Raw genomic sequence first — 14,302 nt, forward strand, 5'->3', positions numbered from 1 at the left:
CTTTGGCTGGGCTGGATGTGTGCTACTGTGATAGCACTGTCTGTTCCTTTCCTCTCTGCCCTGCACTTATTTCTGGGAGAGGAGCGAATCTCCCCCTGCATGTATTTTCTCTCCTTGGGAGGATGGAAGATCACTGTGACACTCAGTTGTAGTCTTTACTGTATGGTATGAGTCCCTAAAGGGGTAGAATTGTTTTTGTGGTGAATGCCATGATGATCTCCCTCTCTGTTTCCAACATTTTTTGAATGCTGTGTTTTCAAGAGCAGTGTTAGAACTTGGTGTGAAATACCCCTTAGTACTGGCAGGTATTTTACTCTTAGGGCAGAAAAATAGACACAGACCATGCTGGAAGTCAGGTTGGTATCCTGCCTTGTATTAGCAGTTGTATTCCTAACACTCACTAAAATCCTGCTGGATTCAGTGGGGGCTCTGGGCATGTCTGAGGCAGAACTTGCATTGTTAAATGTTGACGTTTTTATCTCTTGATGTATGAAAATGAAACCCGCAATGCTGTGGTTTGGTAGGACTAAGCAAGAGCTGTCTCCTTGATTCCAGAGTCTGTGGTTTCCCTCATGATTGAATTTTTGTCTGTTTGTTTTTCTTCTCAAATTCTCTGAAGTGTGACCAACTTTGAGAACGGTTACGCCTCTGAACATGGGCAAGTGAAGTCACTGCACGTGTGAACCTTGCCCTGTTCATTTCATGGCAGAGGATCCTGCTCCCCTCTTCTCCTTGGCTTCCAAATATTGTTTTTCCTAAAAAGCTCAAAGTAGAATGACCATGCCATGCTGGGCTTCTCCACAGCCCACAGAACTGAGGAGGAGGAAGAGATTACCTGGGCTGAGACATGACTTGTCTAAGCGGTGACAGGTGATGTGGAGCTGCTCCTCCTCACAAAGGCAGCAGGGTCCCACTGTTGTGAACCCATTCTAACAAAATGTTTCCTGGCACAGGGAATGCATGCATGCTTTCCTATTTGATCTCTGGTTGTGCATAACTGGACAGCTAGATGTTTATCAGTGTCTCCATAAGCTTTCCACCATACCCTGGGCAAGCATCTCTTAACTTTACCAATGATCTTTAATTTATGACAGTTGAGCACTTGAATATTTTCAGTGGTTTTGTCCCCTTTATTTCTTATGCTTAGCAATTACTGGCATTGCTGAATTTTTCTTGTCGTAGAAAGTTTTAAGATTAACAAAAAAAAAAAAAAGAGAGAAAACGGAGATCTTCATGCTGCATGCAGAGGAATTTTTCAAAAGCCCTATAAATATTGATACATAGCCCTTTATCTAATTTTTTTTTTTTTTTTTTTGTTGAAAAGCCTTCAGTAATGTAAATCACAGTGCTAGTTCTAAGCAGATTAGAGCTAGAAGATGTTCAGGAGAATGAATGGACCTAAATAAGGACAGGAAACAGAATTGAGGCTGTGATGACTTTGAACTCAGATTCTCACTAACCACAGAAGTTTGTAATTTTTAAGGCAATTTCTTGTTATTGCTATCATGAAAATTACCTGTTTTCACCCTGTTTCCAGTCACTCCTAGCATTCTGAAATTCAGTTTAGAGGTTGAAAAGGAATGCATCTCCAAAACTCCAAGACTCTCACAAAACATGCCTTACAGTAAATGCTAAATTTAGTCTGAACTGTTATTACAGATATATTGAGGTTTTCTGTTGCTCGTCATCTCTCAGGATCTGAAACCAATTTGCCTTTACAGATCTTTGTTGTGTGCTTGGAGAGCAGTTGCACACTCCAGACATGGCTTCTGGGAAATCTCTTGCTCTGCTAGAGCTGAAACTGTGAGTTGAGATGGTCACCTTGGCTGTGAGATGCTGCTAAACCCTGTATTTTCTTCTATTTATTAGAAGCAAGTAATGTGTATTTTTTTGCTGCCCTGTAAGCAGAGAAGGCCTGAGAAATTTTAAGTTTCATGAATATGGATCTGTTATGAAGGTCAAATAAAGTTTGAATTAAATCGAACTAAACTCTGAAGTTGGAGAGAAGGCTGCTGCATGCTTCTTCTGGAGTTATATTTGCAGGTTTTCCCCAGTGAAGGGTGTAAGGTAACAAGGCAGAGCTGTAGCATTTTACTAAGTTTTTTATATTTAATAACAGATCAGACCATTACTTTCATTTGGCATCCAGATGGCAACACAGTGTATTATGGATGACACTGAGGAAGTTGCCATCTTCCTTTAGAAATTGTTCATGTCAAGTTTATGAAGAATGTCATCCATTTCTGCAGTGTGAAAAATAAGGGAGAGTGATGGAAAATGACACTGAATCTAGAGCCATGTGCCAGTGGCTCAAATGCCAACCCAGCCCTTGTGCTGTGGACACAGTGGTTGTTGCCTTTTTGGGTGGTGATCTGCCATGTGTTACCGTGCTGGGCCTCCCAGCACAAGAAATTTGTAAGTGTTATTAGATTAATTTCACTTAAGTGGCTGAACTGATGAGGCATAGAAGCACGTAGTAAAGGTCATAAATTTCATCCTGTTAGTACACTTAATAGTGAGGAGGCACGTGGCTTGTGTTCCTTCTGCCCCTCATTGCCTACTCTGGGAGTGAGTGAATTGCTGCTTTTGGACTCACTTTTATTCCAACACACTCACAGGCTTCACTGAGCTGCACAGAACTTGAAAGGAGCAGGTGCTGATGTTTGTTTGAGGAGGGGCACTGCCAGTAACTTCAGGGGGCTTTGGCTCAGGCCCTCAGTGTGTTTTGCAGCAGGACTGAAAGTCAGTGTGTAGCTCTCAGCGTGGCACATCCTTAAATGCAGGACCAGATCAGGACCACAAACATCTAGTTTATCATGTCATCCTTTTAGTTTATCATGTCTTCCTTTATGGCGTCAAAAGCAGCTCCAACTGTAATTGAAATAATATATGTGAGTGAAATATATTGAGCATCTGTTTGATCTCCATCAGTTAGTTGTCCTTTGCCAAATGTAGTGTCTGGAAGGTCTAAATCAAAAATAAGTTCATACTTCCATGGCAAAACTCTCCCTCCCTTCTTCCCCTAGCAGTAAATTACCAAACATTACTTCCATTAAGTGTGCATGTGCAGGAAGAAAAGAACCCAACTCCTCTGTGCTTCCTGTTTCTTTTTTTTTTTTTTTTTTTTTTTCAGATGATAACTCTAAAAAAGCACATACTTGGGTACTTTTTAGAGTGGTATTTTCATCAAACTCTTATCAAACAGGCTCAGCTTCCCATAGGAGCTGGCCCTTTAACAGTTGTTTGGTGTCTTTAGTCTTATTAACTCTCTAACTGGGGCAAGAAGGATAAATGCCACATCAGAACATGGGTTATGCCTGTAATGAAGGGTTAGGCATATATTTTCCATGGCAGCCTGCAGAGTCATCTGGGTCTCTAAGGAGGTTTCATGTTGTCTTCATAATAGATTCTGTCTTTGTTCAGTTTTCTGACTGTCCTCAAATTTTTATTTGGAGAAAGAGCTCACATTATATGATCCCTTAAGCCATGTTGTGAATTCCTGCCCCGTGGGATGCCTCGAGCCTCAACGTTTGCGTCCTTTGGTGACGGAGGTTGCTGCCACAAAAGGCCTCTAGGAGACAGGACCTTGAGAAAAAAAATCTGGCATCAACAACTACGTTGTGACCTTTTCATTGTTGGAGTGCCTGGCTGTTGCTCTGCTTTATTGGCCTGAATGTTTTCCAAAGGGGGAATATGGAAGGTGGTGGTAACAGCACAAGGATTATTCTTGAACATTATAGCCTTGTTTGGGATGGCTGCAAAGAAGGTGAAGAGGAACAGGTGAGAGGCAATTGCTGGAAGCATGAGATGTGTAAGTGAAATTTCAGGGAAAATTCTCTAAAGTTTGGGGAAAAGAATTTATCTGAAAGGAAGGAAGAAAGAAAGAGGCATCAAAAAAAAGTAGCTAGTAAGCTTAACTTTAAAAATAAGTTATTTCAAATTAGACAAGCTTTTTGCTGTGGTCAATGGCTTTACAATATAATTAGGAGTAAAAACAAATTTGAAATACAAAACTAAATCTCCAATTTTTAATTTTCTAGGTCTTGTTTTTAGACAAAAATATAGTTTCTACAGAGTACAGCTTGAGAAAGCTGACTGATGGCATCAGCAAGCAAGTGGCATATGTTTTTCAGGTGGTTATTCCCCAGTGTCTTGCTATCCCTCCTCTTCATGTCTATAGAAGGCTCAGGCATTCCTTGCAGGCCTTTTTAAAATTAAACTGTTTTTAAGAACCATGGGCTAACAGATGGAGAAGAGCTGTCATCAGCTAGCCAAAGTAAACATAGTTGCAAAGAGTTTTCGTCAATTACTCTGCAGAATTATGCAATCCAGTCATCTTTCAGTTAAACTTTTGGGGAATTTCATAAATCTATGGATGTACCTGAGCAGTCTTCCTGTCTTCCAGCTGGGTGCTCCAGTTCTTCTTGGTAATTTTGTACAGAGCTTCACCTACATGAAGAATACAAGGGTTTGGAGCAAATAAAAGATTCCATTTGCACATACAGGTGCCTACAGAAGAGCTGGTCTGCCCCTGCTCTGCTGGCTCACTGCTAGGAGCTGTGGGGTGTCTGTGCCTCTGGGTGTGCCTTTGTGTCCAGGCGAGTGGTGACACTGATGACAGGCTTTAGTTGGTTTTGTTCCCAGGATCAAGCAACTTCCAAGAGGGTTTAATGAGTGGAGAGAAAGGATTTCTCCTTCTACTGAGCTGATTTTCATTGACCCAACAATGCAAGGCACATTCCTTACAAGTCTGTGAAAGTCCTGCATGAGAAGGTGTTGCTAAAATCTGACATGTTGTCTTTAATTTTTCAGCCCCCAAATTTCCAGAGCTGAATGGGGAGGGCAGATATCACATGGAGCTGAGAAAGTTGTGAAGTAAATATTCCCTAAAGTTAACTAGAAAATCCAGAGACTTGCTCTGGGTTCTGCCTTAGCCCACAGTTGATATGTTCTTGTTGCCTGCTTGGTAATTTGTCAGGAACAGGGAAGAAGAATTCAGACTTGGCAAGCTGGTGCTGCAGACAGATTTTGTCAGATGAAATCCCAGTAGACATTAGCCCAACATCAACAGCTCCTGAGCTATCACATGGGAATGCACAAGGAGATAAAACCAACATCCTAAAGGGAGGATCCTCTATTTTAAGGTGCAGAGAGGGCAATCTGGCTAGTGTAATTTTTTCCTTTCTTTCTGTAATCGTTCAGAGAAATGATGGAAAATGCTGGTTCCAAACACAGATGCAATTCTGTCTTTTCTCGAATGCTCTACTACATCTAAAGTTGCTTAACTTCTCTCTCTTGCCTTTTCTTACATGTGAAGAGAAGTTAATCCTATCTGCCTTTACCTCAGAGGGATTGTAAGGGCAGAGTTTGGAAAAGAATTTGCTGTCTATGCAAAGAATCCACAAGTGACTGCAGGGAAAAAAACCCCAGACCTACAGTTGGGAAACTCCAGCACCAGTCTACTGCTTTCTGGAAGTGGAGTGTTCTGTTACATAAACATCCTTGAAGCTTTGCAGAAGGGGTGACATTCACATGTGGGCCCTGACTAATTGGGCTTTGTGTGTGAAGAACGGGGATGGAGAGGATAAGGAAATGAAATCCCTAAGGTGCAAGCTGGGCCTCCTTCTTCCCATGGCCTGGGCTGTTGCTTACGTGTTGGAAAGGGGTCTCAGAGCCTCCTGTACCACTGAGCTGATGACTGGGAACTCTGTGGGCCCTGCAACCCAGGCTGCACCCCAGCTCCCCAGTGGGCTGTGAGGTGTCCTGCTCTGCCACTCAGAGAGCATCCCTCTGCCCAGGAACTGGTAACATCCTTTTGTGCTTAAATCATCATTAACTCAGGGGCCCTGGTCTCTATTTAGGCATAATATCCTGCACACAGCATTAACTCTTAGCTGCTTCTGTGGAGGCAAAATGAAGCTGCAAACTTCAGGAGCTCCAGATTGCTCCCTGGAGGAGTCTGCACCCTTCCACTGACGATGTGGAGAACCTAGATCCCACAGCTGCTGCTTTGATGCCCAAACTTAGGCAGCACCAACACCATCCATCCAAAACTCACTAAAGACTCAGGGCCTAGTTCTTCTCAGCCCCTCACCTTGTGGCAAAGTGGAGCTGTAGGATGAGTTGAAAGTCATCACTTTGCTCTGCACACACTTTCTAAAGCTTTGTCACTAGGCCTGACCAAAGAAAACAACTTGTTTCCTCCTCTGTCTCTTTAGAGAAGACTCTATATAGCAGATATGTAAATAACTTGATAGTGTCTAATATAAAATTCACATGTATATTTTTATATATGTTATGGCAAACACAGAATAACAATCTGCAGGTTTTCCATTCTGTGTAGCAGTTCTCAGGATAAGAGGTCAGATTCAGCAACTGGGATGTTAAAGGAGCAGATTCACAAGCTGAAAGAGCCAGTGTGGAACTGGTTAGGAAAGAGTAAAATCTAAATTCCCAACTCTTTTTCTTTTCACAGCTGTTAAGAGTTCAGTGGGTTGAACTGCAATCCTTCAAGTTCATCTGTTGACTCCAACACAAAACTATTATAAACTGTGCCTCTAAAACACGTGATGAAACATTTCTTGAGAGCTATTTATTCCAACTGCAGCAGAGGAAAGTTTTCAGAACACCCGGCACTTGGTAGAGGAAAGATCTCTTGAGCTTTGCAAAAGGAGGAATTACTTGCATACTGGCGTGAGTTGCTTTGTGATTATTTTTTTTCCTGCATCACTGAACAAAATAATACTTCTAACTTTCCCCCACCATGAAAACATGATCAAGTAGCACAAAACTATGTTTAAGTGCCTAGCAGAGAATTTCTATATAGTTTTGTTTCTTTAATCATATGGATTGGGGGTTGTATAATTCAGATTGAATTCAAGATAACTTAATATTATGTGTTTCCTTTCCTTTCATGCTTTCTATATCTGAATAAGAGTTGATTCACTTACACTACCAATGCAGAGGTACAACAGGCTGAGAGCTTGACTCAGGTGTGGGGTTTGCAAGCTTACATTTACAAGGAATAAGGAAGAGTTTGGGGTAACCTTTTTCCAGCTGTTTCTTTTACACCTTTGCTCTGAAGTTTGATCTTATGTATCCGTTTACATTCTCCTGTAGGCTTTAGCTCTGGCAAAACACTTTCCATGCTGAAGATGGACCATGCAAATGTGACCCAAGCTATGCTTGATGCTGAATCCCCCAGCACAGAGAAGAACAACAGCAACGAGTATTTTTACATTCTGATTGTCATGTCTTTCTACGGGATCTTCCTGATAGGAATAATGCTTGGCTACATGAAATCCAAAAGAAAAGAGAAGTCATCCAATTTGCTGCTGCTCTACAAAGATGAGGAGAGAGAGTGGGGGGAGGCTGTAAAGCCTCTACCAGCTGTAGCAGGGCTGAGGTCCGTGCAGATCCCCATGATGCTGAGCATGCTGCAGGAGAGCATGGTGCCATCCCTGTCCTGCGCCATCTGCTCCATGGAAGGCAGCAGCGTCAGCTCCGAGTCCTCCTCCCCAGACGTGCACTTCACCATCCAGGAGGAAGTGCTGGATACTGAGCTCGGGGAAGTGTCAGAAACGCCCCTCAACGAGAGCAGCGAGGGCTCTGTGGAAAACCTCCAGAAGAACTCCTAGCACTTGCAGGGCTCCCCTGAGCAGCTGCCAAAGCCTGAGTGGAGCTCCCACCAAGAACTCGTGGCTCTACTTTTCTGCTCTCCAATGAACTCTGAACAGGTATCTGTGCTCCTGGGCCCAAGGTGTTCCTGAGAGCTGGCAGGACAAGGAAGCAGTGGTATTCAGCTTCAAAGTGTAACTTGCACATAATTGGGTTGCTTAATTTTAATTTTCCATTATTATTTCTTACTATGAAAGCTAAGAACATGGTGAATATATGTATTTTCTAACGAGGTAAATATTACTGGCATGTCTCTCCATATTTCAGAATTCTGTAAATATCTGGAAAATGTTTGGGGAAGTTACCCTCATGCAAGTGCCTGGTTCTTAAAGATGATGGGTAATGCTCATTCACACAAAGCTGTGATAGACTAGAAATACTCTTACTGTGTTTTTCTTACGACACACCACAGCCAACAGCACATTTGCTCAATGAGGCCTTGAAAGCTGAAAATTTGTTGATGCTGTACTTGAAGGGAGATTGCAGCATGGCTGGAGACTGACTTTAGGTATAGAAAGGCAGAAAAAAAGAGGCACTGAGTTCTTGTGCAGTTTGTAGAGCCTGGCTCCAGACCCATGACGCTTCTCTGTGTCTTTGCTGAAGTTATCCAAGTGCTGGCTGGGTGAGGTTCACCACCTTCTGCTGCAATCCAGCCTGTGACTGAGTTACTAACAGAAAAGGTGACTTATTTTTTTTGCTTTTGTATTTTTTAAAGATGTGTACATTTGGTCACTAAAGGCAAAGATCTGTAAGTTAAAGGAGATGTTAAAAGATCTTTGTTACAGGCTGTAAGACATAGAAAGGCTCAAACAGATGCTGCTCTGTTACGCCCCCTTGAAAAATAGGTGGAATTCTGAATGGAATTTAACCTAGCAAGGGTAAATTCCTGGCCCCACTGAAATAATCAGCTGAATCAGGGACCAGCACAAGATTTTGTGCTTCTCTGTTGGAGTTAAATTCTCTATTTGAGGTTAGTAAAATTGTACCCATTTACATCATTAAAGAATCTAGACTTTCTGCTCTATTTAAGCCAGTGTAGGTAAGCATTGTGTTGCATCTTTTTTTAATCAGCTCACGTGTGACACATGCATTTCTATAAAGTTATTAGTAACCAGTTTTTAAAACCACCACAGACTTCCCCCTCCCCCAATTTAATGGTACTGTGACATTTTTCAAATGCTCATTAAATTTGTTGTTAAATTATTGCACTTTTACAACAAGTAAAAATTAATACAAAGAAGAAAATGAATATTTCAACCATACCTTATATTTTATAATAATTTATTACAGTGTTTTGATCAGTTTTGAAGCATGTGGGCTGAAGAGCCTGGATCTAAAACATTGCACAGCAAAATATTTGCAAAATGTCTCCACGTATTTCCTGCACTAAAATAGCTCTGTGATTTATCCACTGGCATTAGAGCTTGAGAGACAGCTCGAAAAGCATGAATGCAGAAGGGCAGGAGTGAACTGAAGCCAGGGTGTGCTGTGCTGCTGCTGCTGGGCAGGGCTCAGAGGGTTAATGGATGCAGGACCAGGGATCGCTGCCTCTTTCCAAGCACAGCAGAACAAAAGCTCCATTGTGCTCCAAAGGGCCTGGTTGGGGCAGGCTGAAGGCAGCGGGAGTTTTTCCATCGGCTTCACTGAACTTTGGATCAGACCATATAAAGCTTTTTGGTAGATTTACTCTAAAAGGGGCTGTTTTAAGTTTGAAAGGAGCCAAATTAAGTTTGGCACTTTGCCTGGAATCACTTGAATCCTGAAACTTTCCAAATGAGACTGACATGTACAAGTTGTCACATTTTCCATTGCTTTCTCCTTCGTCCTTTACTTTTGGTATAAATGTATTTGTATCTGTAAAAAACTGATGTATATAATTCCTAACATCGAGTTGTATATAATTGTCTCATGTATTTAAAGTTTATTGTTTCTACTGGCACTAATTTTATTTAAATAAAGAAACACATTTCCTGGAAAAGTCTCCATGTTTGTTCACTACGTCAAATAGATTTCCAGTAACGAGACTGGGCACAATTCCTGCAGGATCCTTTTCTTAGCCTCTTTTTGAAATGATTCCTTGAGCTTTACAGTCCTGCAGCATTATGGACTGACTGCAGGGCTGGGCCAGGTGCTCCCAATCCACCTTTGGTCCCTGTTGGCTGTTGGGCAGCACGCTCAGGTCGTCAGTGTGTGCCAGCAGGGCCACAGGGATTCCCTTCTGCTAAGACCTGGGGGTGCTGGGGAAGCTGGCAAAACTGCTGTAGAAACTTGTGTTGCTTAGTCAGCCTCTGGAGAGGTCTGCATTTTGAGTTTCAGAGTTAGATTTGTATAGTAGCAAATTGAGTGGGCTAGGGTTGAGGTTATGGGCAAGTATCTGGCACAGATCTCTGATCCCACTGGATTTCCACTGCTTGGCCATGGCACACAGCTGGCTTTGTCACAAGATTTGACTCTGGGTCTCACTGCTGCTCTGTCATTCCCAGTTTTATATAGAGAGGAAGTTTCAGAATTTGCTTCCCTAGGAAACGGATAAATGTTTAGAGGCAACTTTGAACTACCCTAAATCTGCTGAGTTACAGATTCACCAGCACTGGTTAGGACCTGCTTGCATGGGGTAATTTGAGGTTGTTTCAAAAAACAGATTGCTAAAAAGTTATATCTGCTCATTTTCCCACAAAACAGGCTCCCCTGTGCTCTGCTCTCCTCACTCACTCCTGTTAAATAATTCTGGGGCCTGGTCACAAGCTTTTGTGGACCTCAAGCTGCCCATGAGGAGCAGGGCTGTGCTTCCCTGCCGCCGTGCCCTCTCCCGGGACAGCCGCGGTGTCCTGGGACAGCGGCTCAGCCCCAGCGCTGGCTCGGGCTGCAAGTGTTCCCACTGCCACAGCCATGAATCTGGGGACTTCTGACAGCACTGCTGATAAGGAGGAAAAACAGGACCAAATGTAAATTACACCTCTGCTGCGTGGATCAAAAAGGTAGCTTATTCCAACAGTTTCTAGTTTTCAATTGAGTTGCTATAAAGGGAAACACTGCCTGCTCTGGGGCTTATTTACACTGTAAAGAGCTTCTAAACAGAAAAATGTGGCCACCTTCTTGCAGACTGTGATGGAGCTGTCCTTGGATTGTGGGGTTGGAGGAAGTATGTAGATAGTTTTGAATGTATTTTCATTTGTCCTAAGGTGTTTGTTTTTGTCCAAATCAGTATTTTGATGACATCAGGAAAAAAAAAAAAAAAGCAAAAATCTATTTTGGCTATAAAAGTTAGATACATGTGCAAGTGAATGCAATGATGCCTTGAAGACAGCCCAGTGACCCTAGACTGCCAGGTAGCTATTATTCCAAAATAAAAGAAGTGCTGCTAATCTTCAAAAGCTACAGATAGAAGGAAAAAAATTACTCCCATTAATCTTGTTTCAAAGTCCTTTTGACTACTAAGGAGTAAAAGGTAATAACATTGGTTTTTTTCCAAAATGAATGACATTTCCAATGTACTTCAGTCACTGAGTTAAGTTAGATTCAGAGCTAATAGGTCTTGGCTTGAAGGCCATGATAATTGACTGTAATTTGACTGAATGGAGATGATTTTTTTTTACAAATGCATTCTTCTTTAAAAGAACACAACAATAAGGCTCCCCTTTCTTGGCAGTGCTATACCTCATCCATTTGCTGCAGCAGTTAACACATACCCTCTCTGAGAGAAAAGGAGATGGCCACATGTGGCCTGTGCACATGGGCTGGCTCCAGGACCTGCTGTAAACAGAAATGCCAACTCTCAAGGTTGCCACACTGGGATCTGTGATAAGACCCGTCCTAAATCCTGCCAGTGCATCATGTTTACACACACCTGTGAGGTTACTCAATGGCTGAACCTGCTGAATAAATGAAAGGGGAATGCAGAACTCTTCTCTTTCCCAGGCACAGGATCTCCCAAGCTCTGCCAGCATGGCTGTGCTCTAGCCCAGGGGAGAGTTAACCAGAGAAGGAAGGTTAACCAGAGAATCCACTTTCCCAGGACCAGAGCACAGGTCACAGATGCTGGTAAGGCCAGGAACCTCACGTGCTACAGCTCACTGCAAAACTGCCCTCCTTAGCTTGGCCCTCTCACAGGGGGTTCCCTGGATCTGTCCCTTTCTCAGACAAGTGCCCACGTTCACACAAATAATCACATCGGTTCTCAAAGAGTTGGAAAGGAAGGAAATGGGTAAATTCTAACAGTATTTTCTGTTTCTAGGCCTCAGTGCATGATGCTGGACAAGGATTTGTGTACTGCTTGAGGACAAGGGGTACTCGGGTCCCCAAGGAAGACCGTCCTTGTATCGCAGCCATTTCTTCCAAGAGATAAAACCATCTGCCTTTAGTTTTCATCTAAAAATTTCAGATGGAAAGGAGTCCCTACCATATAAAAAAATGAGCATTCTCAGAGGTGCTCAAAGTGAGTGCAGCATAGTTGGGTGTGCCAGGTGCAACTGTGGCAAAGCTGGACCATGCTCTCTTGTGCTTGTTGACTTACTATGGTCATGTCATAATCTTTTTAGGACTTGTCCTAGTGGGAAGATGATTTCTTCCTGAGTTAACAGTTGGATCTAAGAGGCAAAAAAGTTAGTAAAATTGTTTAGGCTATTGGTTTTCATGCACATCTGCCTCTGTGTGTTTGGTTGATTTACTTTTGTATTTTTTCCATTTTCACACACCTCTGCAGGTGCTACTGTGTACAGCCAAAAATAGCTGCACCTTCTTAGTGCATTGACACCTCTGTAACCACTTCAACCAGGCAAGAAAATGGAAAATAATAAAAAAAAAAAAACAATGAGCACCATTTTTTCAAAGTTTAATTTGGTTTGGTTTGGGTAGGGTTCTAGTTTGTGTTAGGTCATGTTAGACTGAGGCTTTTGCCACACAAAAAAGTGATTAAAAAAGGATAATAAAGGCAGTTGGATGATGCATTACAGGCTGTGTTCCCAGCTCTATCCCTCAGTAATCTGTTCAACTGGCCCGTGCTTCTCTTGATTATTATATGAGGCTTCTTATATTGCTGTCTGTGAAAATATGAGATGTTTCTGATAGATATTAAAGGCCTGTGAATTTTAGATGAAAGATATACTATAAATACACAATCCATGCCCACTTAAGAATAACAAATTTTTTTGCCCTCCTTAATACTACTAGATGCAACAGTGGCTACTGGCAACAAATGCCAATTTCTAGTACTTGGAATTTTCAGTTCATCCCTCCTCAGGAGCTGTGTAAAAGGATTTTTTTCTTTGTTGAGAGCTGGGGAGCAGGGCAGTAGTTCTGGGATATGGGAGACTAAATTCAGTACCCCTTTCAGCACGAGGTTCACTGTGGTACTCTGGAAAATTACTTGCTTTGGCTAAGACTCCCTTTTATAAACTTTAAAGGAGAGCACACCTTCCCTGCCTAAGGCTGATGTGAAGATAACTATACTGAGCATTTCAGAGTGCTGAACTCTGATGGAAAGTGAGAAAAGGCAGAAGAGTTGTTTGTCCTTAGAGTGGGAACCAATTAAAGAATTAAAGAATTTCCTCTGGTGTGAACTCCAACTGTTGAGATGGAACTATCTAATGTATGAGTGAGATGCCTCCAGGCCCTGCAGCTTACCCATGAATGCTGGACCTGGAACAGCCTGCTGTGGGGCTGGCCCCCAGCCTAGCCCTCCCTGGGACAGCTGTGTCTCATCCCAGCAATAAAAACATCAGCTAAACACTGCAGGTGGGAGGATGTGAGACGTGCAAGTGGTTTTGAATTCCACCCTAGCCAATGCACAAAAGCTCTCTCTCCTTCACAGGAGGAAATATAAACTGTACACCTCTTAGGATGTACATCCCCCTTCTCCTTCCTCAGATCAGGATAAACTCATTGAACAAGGTTTCCTGTAAGAGAAGAGAGAGGAAGAGAAAAACCGATGCTGCTCCTATTTTTTAACAATAGGCATGGAGTGCTACAGCAGCGCACAGAGTGCTTTGAACAGAACACATCAGAGCCCCGTGGTGCCTCTTTCAATGCCTTAACTGAAGCCCCATCCCATTGTTGTCCTTACAAACACCTGCTGCTACAAAAGGGCCCATTGCAGCTCCAGTCCTGCAGCAGCAGCAGCCGCTGAGTGTTGGTCATTGCAGGCACTGTGCTGCCCTGCACTGGCAAACAGGGAGCACTCCTGGCACTCACAGGAGCACAGAGCAGCGTGGGACTGCTGAAAGCCCAAACACCACTGGGACATTTCTCCAGGTCTGACTTTGCTCACTCATCACTGCATGAGAGCGCTGTGGATATCTGGGGGATGTGCATTGAGTGCATATGGGTTAATTTTCATCAGCTGCACGGGATTTTACACCAAAGGATGCTGTTGCCTTTGGTTACAAGGGTGAGTGTTGCCAGTGGGTGATGTGATGGTAGCACCTACCCATGTTTACTGAGAATCAGCTCAGTGTGCCTCCACTGGAGGAAACAGCAGCAAGAGCCCTGTCACATTGTGTTTCTCAGGGTCTATCTGCTCAGTGTTAAGCATAATTAACTTCAGTCATATCTAATTAGCTGCTCTTTGGCCAGGACGTGTATCTCAGATGGATGCTCACTGTAAAGATTTTTTTTCACCTGTATTCAT

General features: G+C 42.8%; 1 protein-coding gene across 1 annotated transcript; it reads left to right on the top strand.

Annotated features, from left to right (window-relative positions):
- The first annotated feature begins 6,494 nt into the window (after positions 1-6,494).
- On the top strand, positions 6,495-9,655 carry KCNE4 (potassium voltage-gated channel subfamily E regulatory subunit 4). Its single transcript, XM_004176441.6, has 2 exons — positions 6,495-6,693; positions 7,120-9,655. Exon 2 carries the CDS (start codon positions 7,146-7,148, stop codon positions 7,635-7,637), a length of 492 nt encoding a protein of 163 aa, XP_004176489.2. The 5' UTR covers positions 6,495-6,693; positions 7,120-7,145; the 3' UTR covers positions 7,638-9,655.
- The last annotated feature ends 4,647 nt before the right edge of the window (positions 9,656-14,302 follow it).

Source organism: Taeniopygia guttata, chromosome 9 (genome assembly GCF_048771995.1).
Source record: "Taeniopygia guttata chromosome 9, bTaeGut7.mat, whole genome shotgun sequence".
Taxonomy (NCBI): Eukaryota; Metazoa; Chordata; class Aves; order Passeriformes; family Estrildidae; genus Taeniopygia; species Taeniopygia guttata.

Bases quoted from the DNA above. Each gene is read 5' to 3' on its own strand.
- KCNE4 (XM_004176441.6), top strand. From the start codon at position 7,146: ATGCTGAAGATGGACCATGCAAATGTGACCCAAGCTATGCTTGATGCT.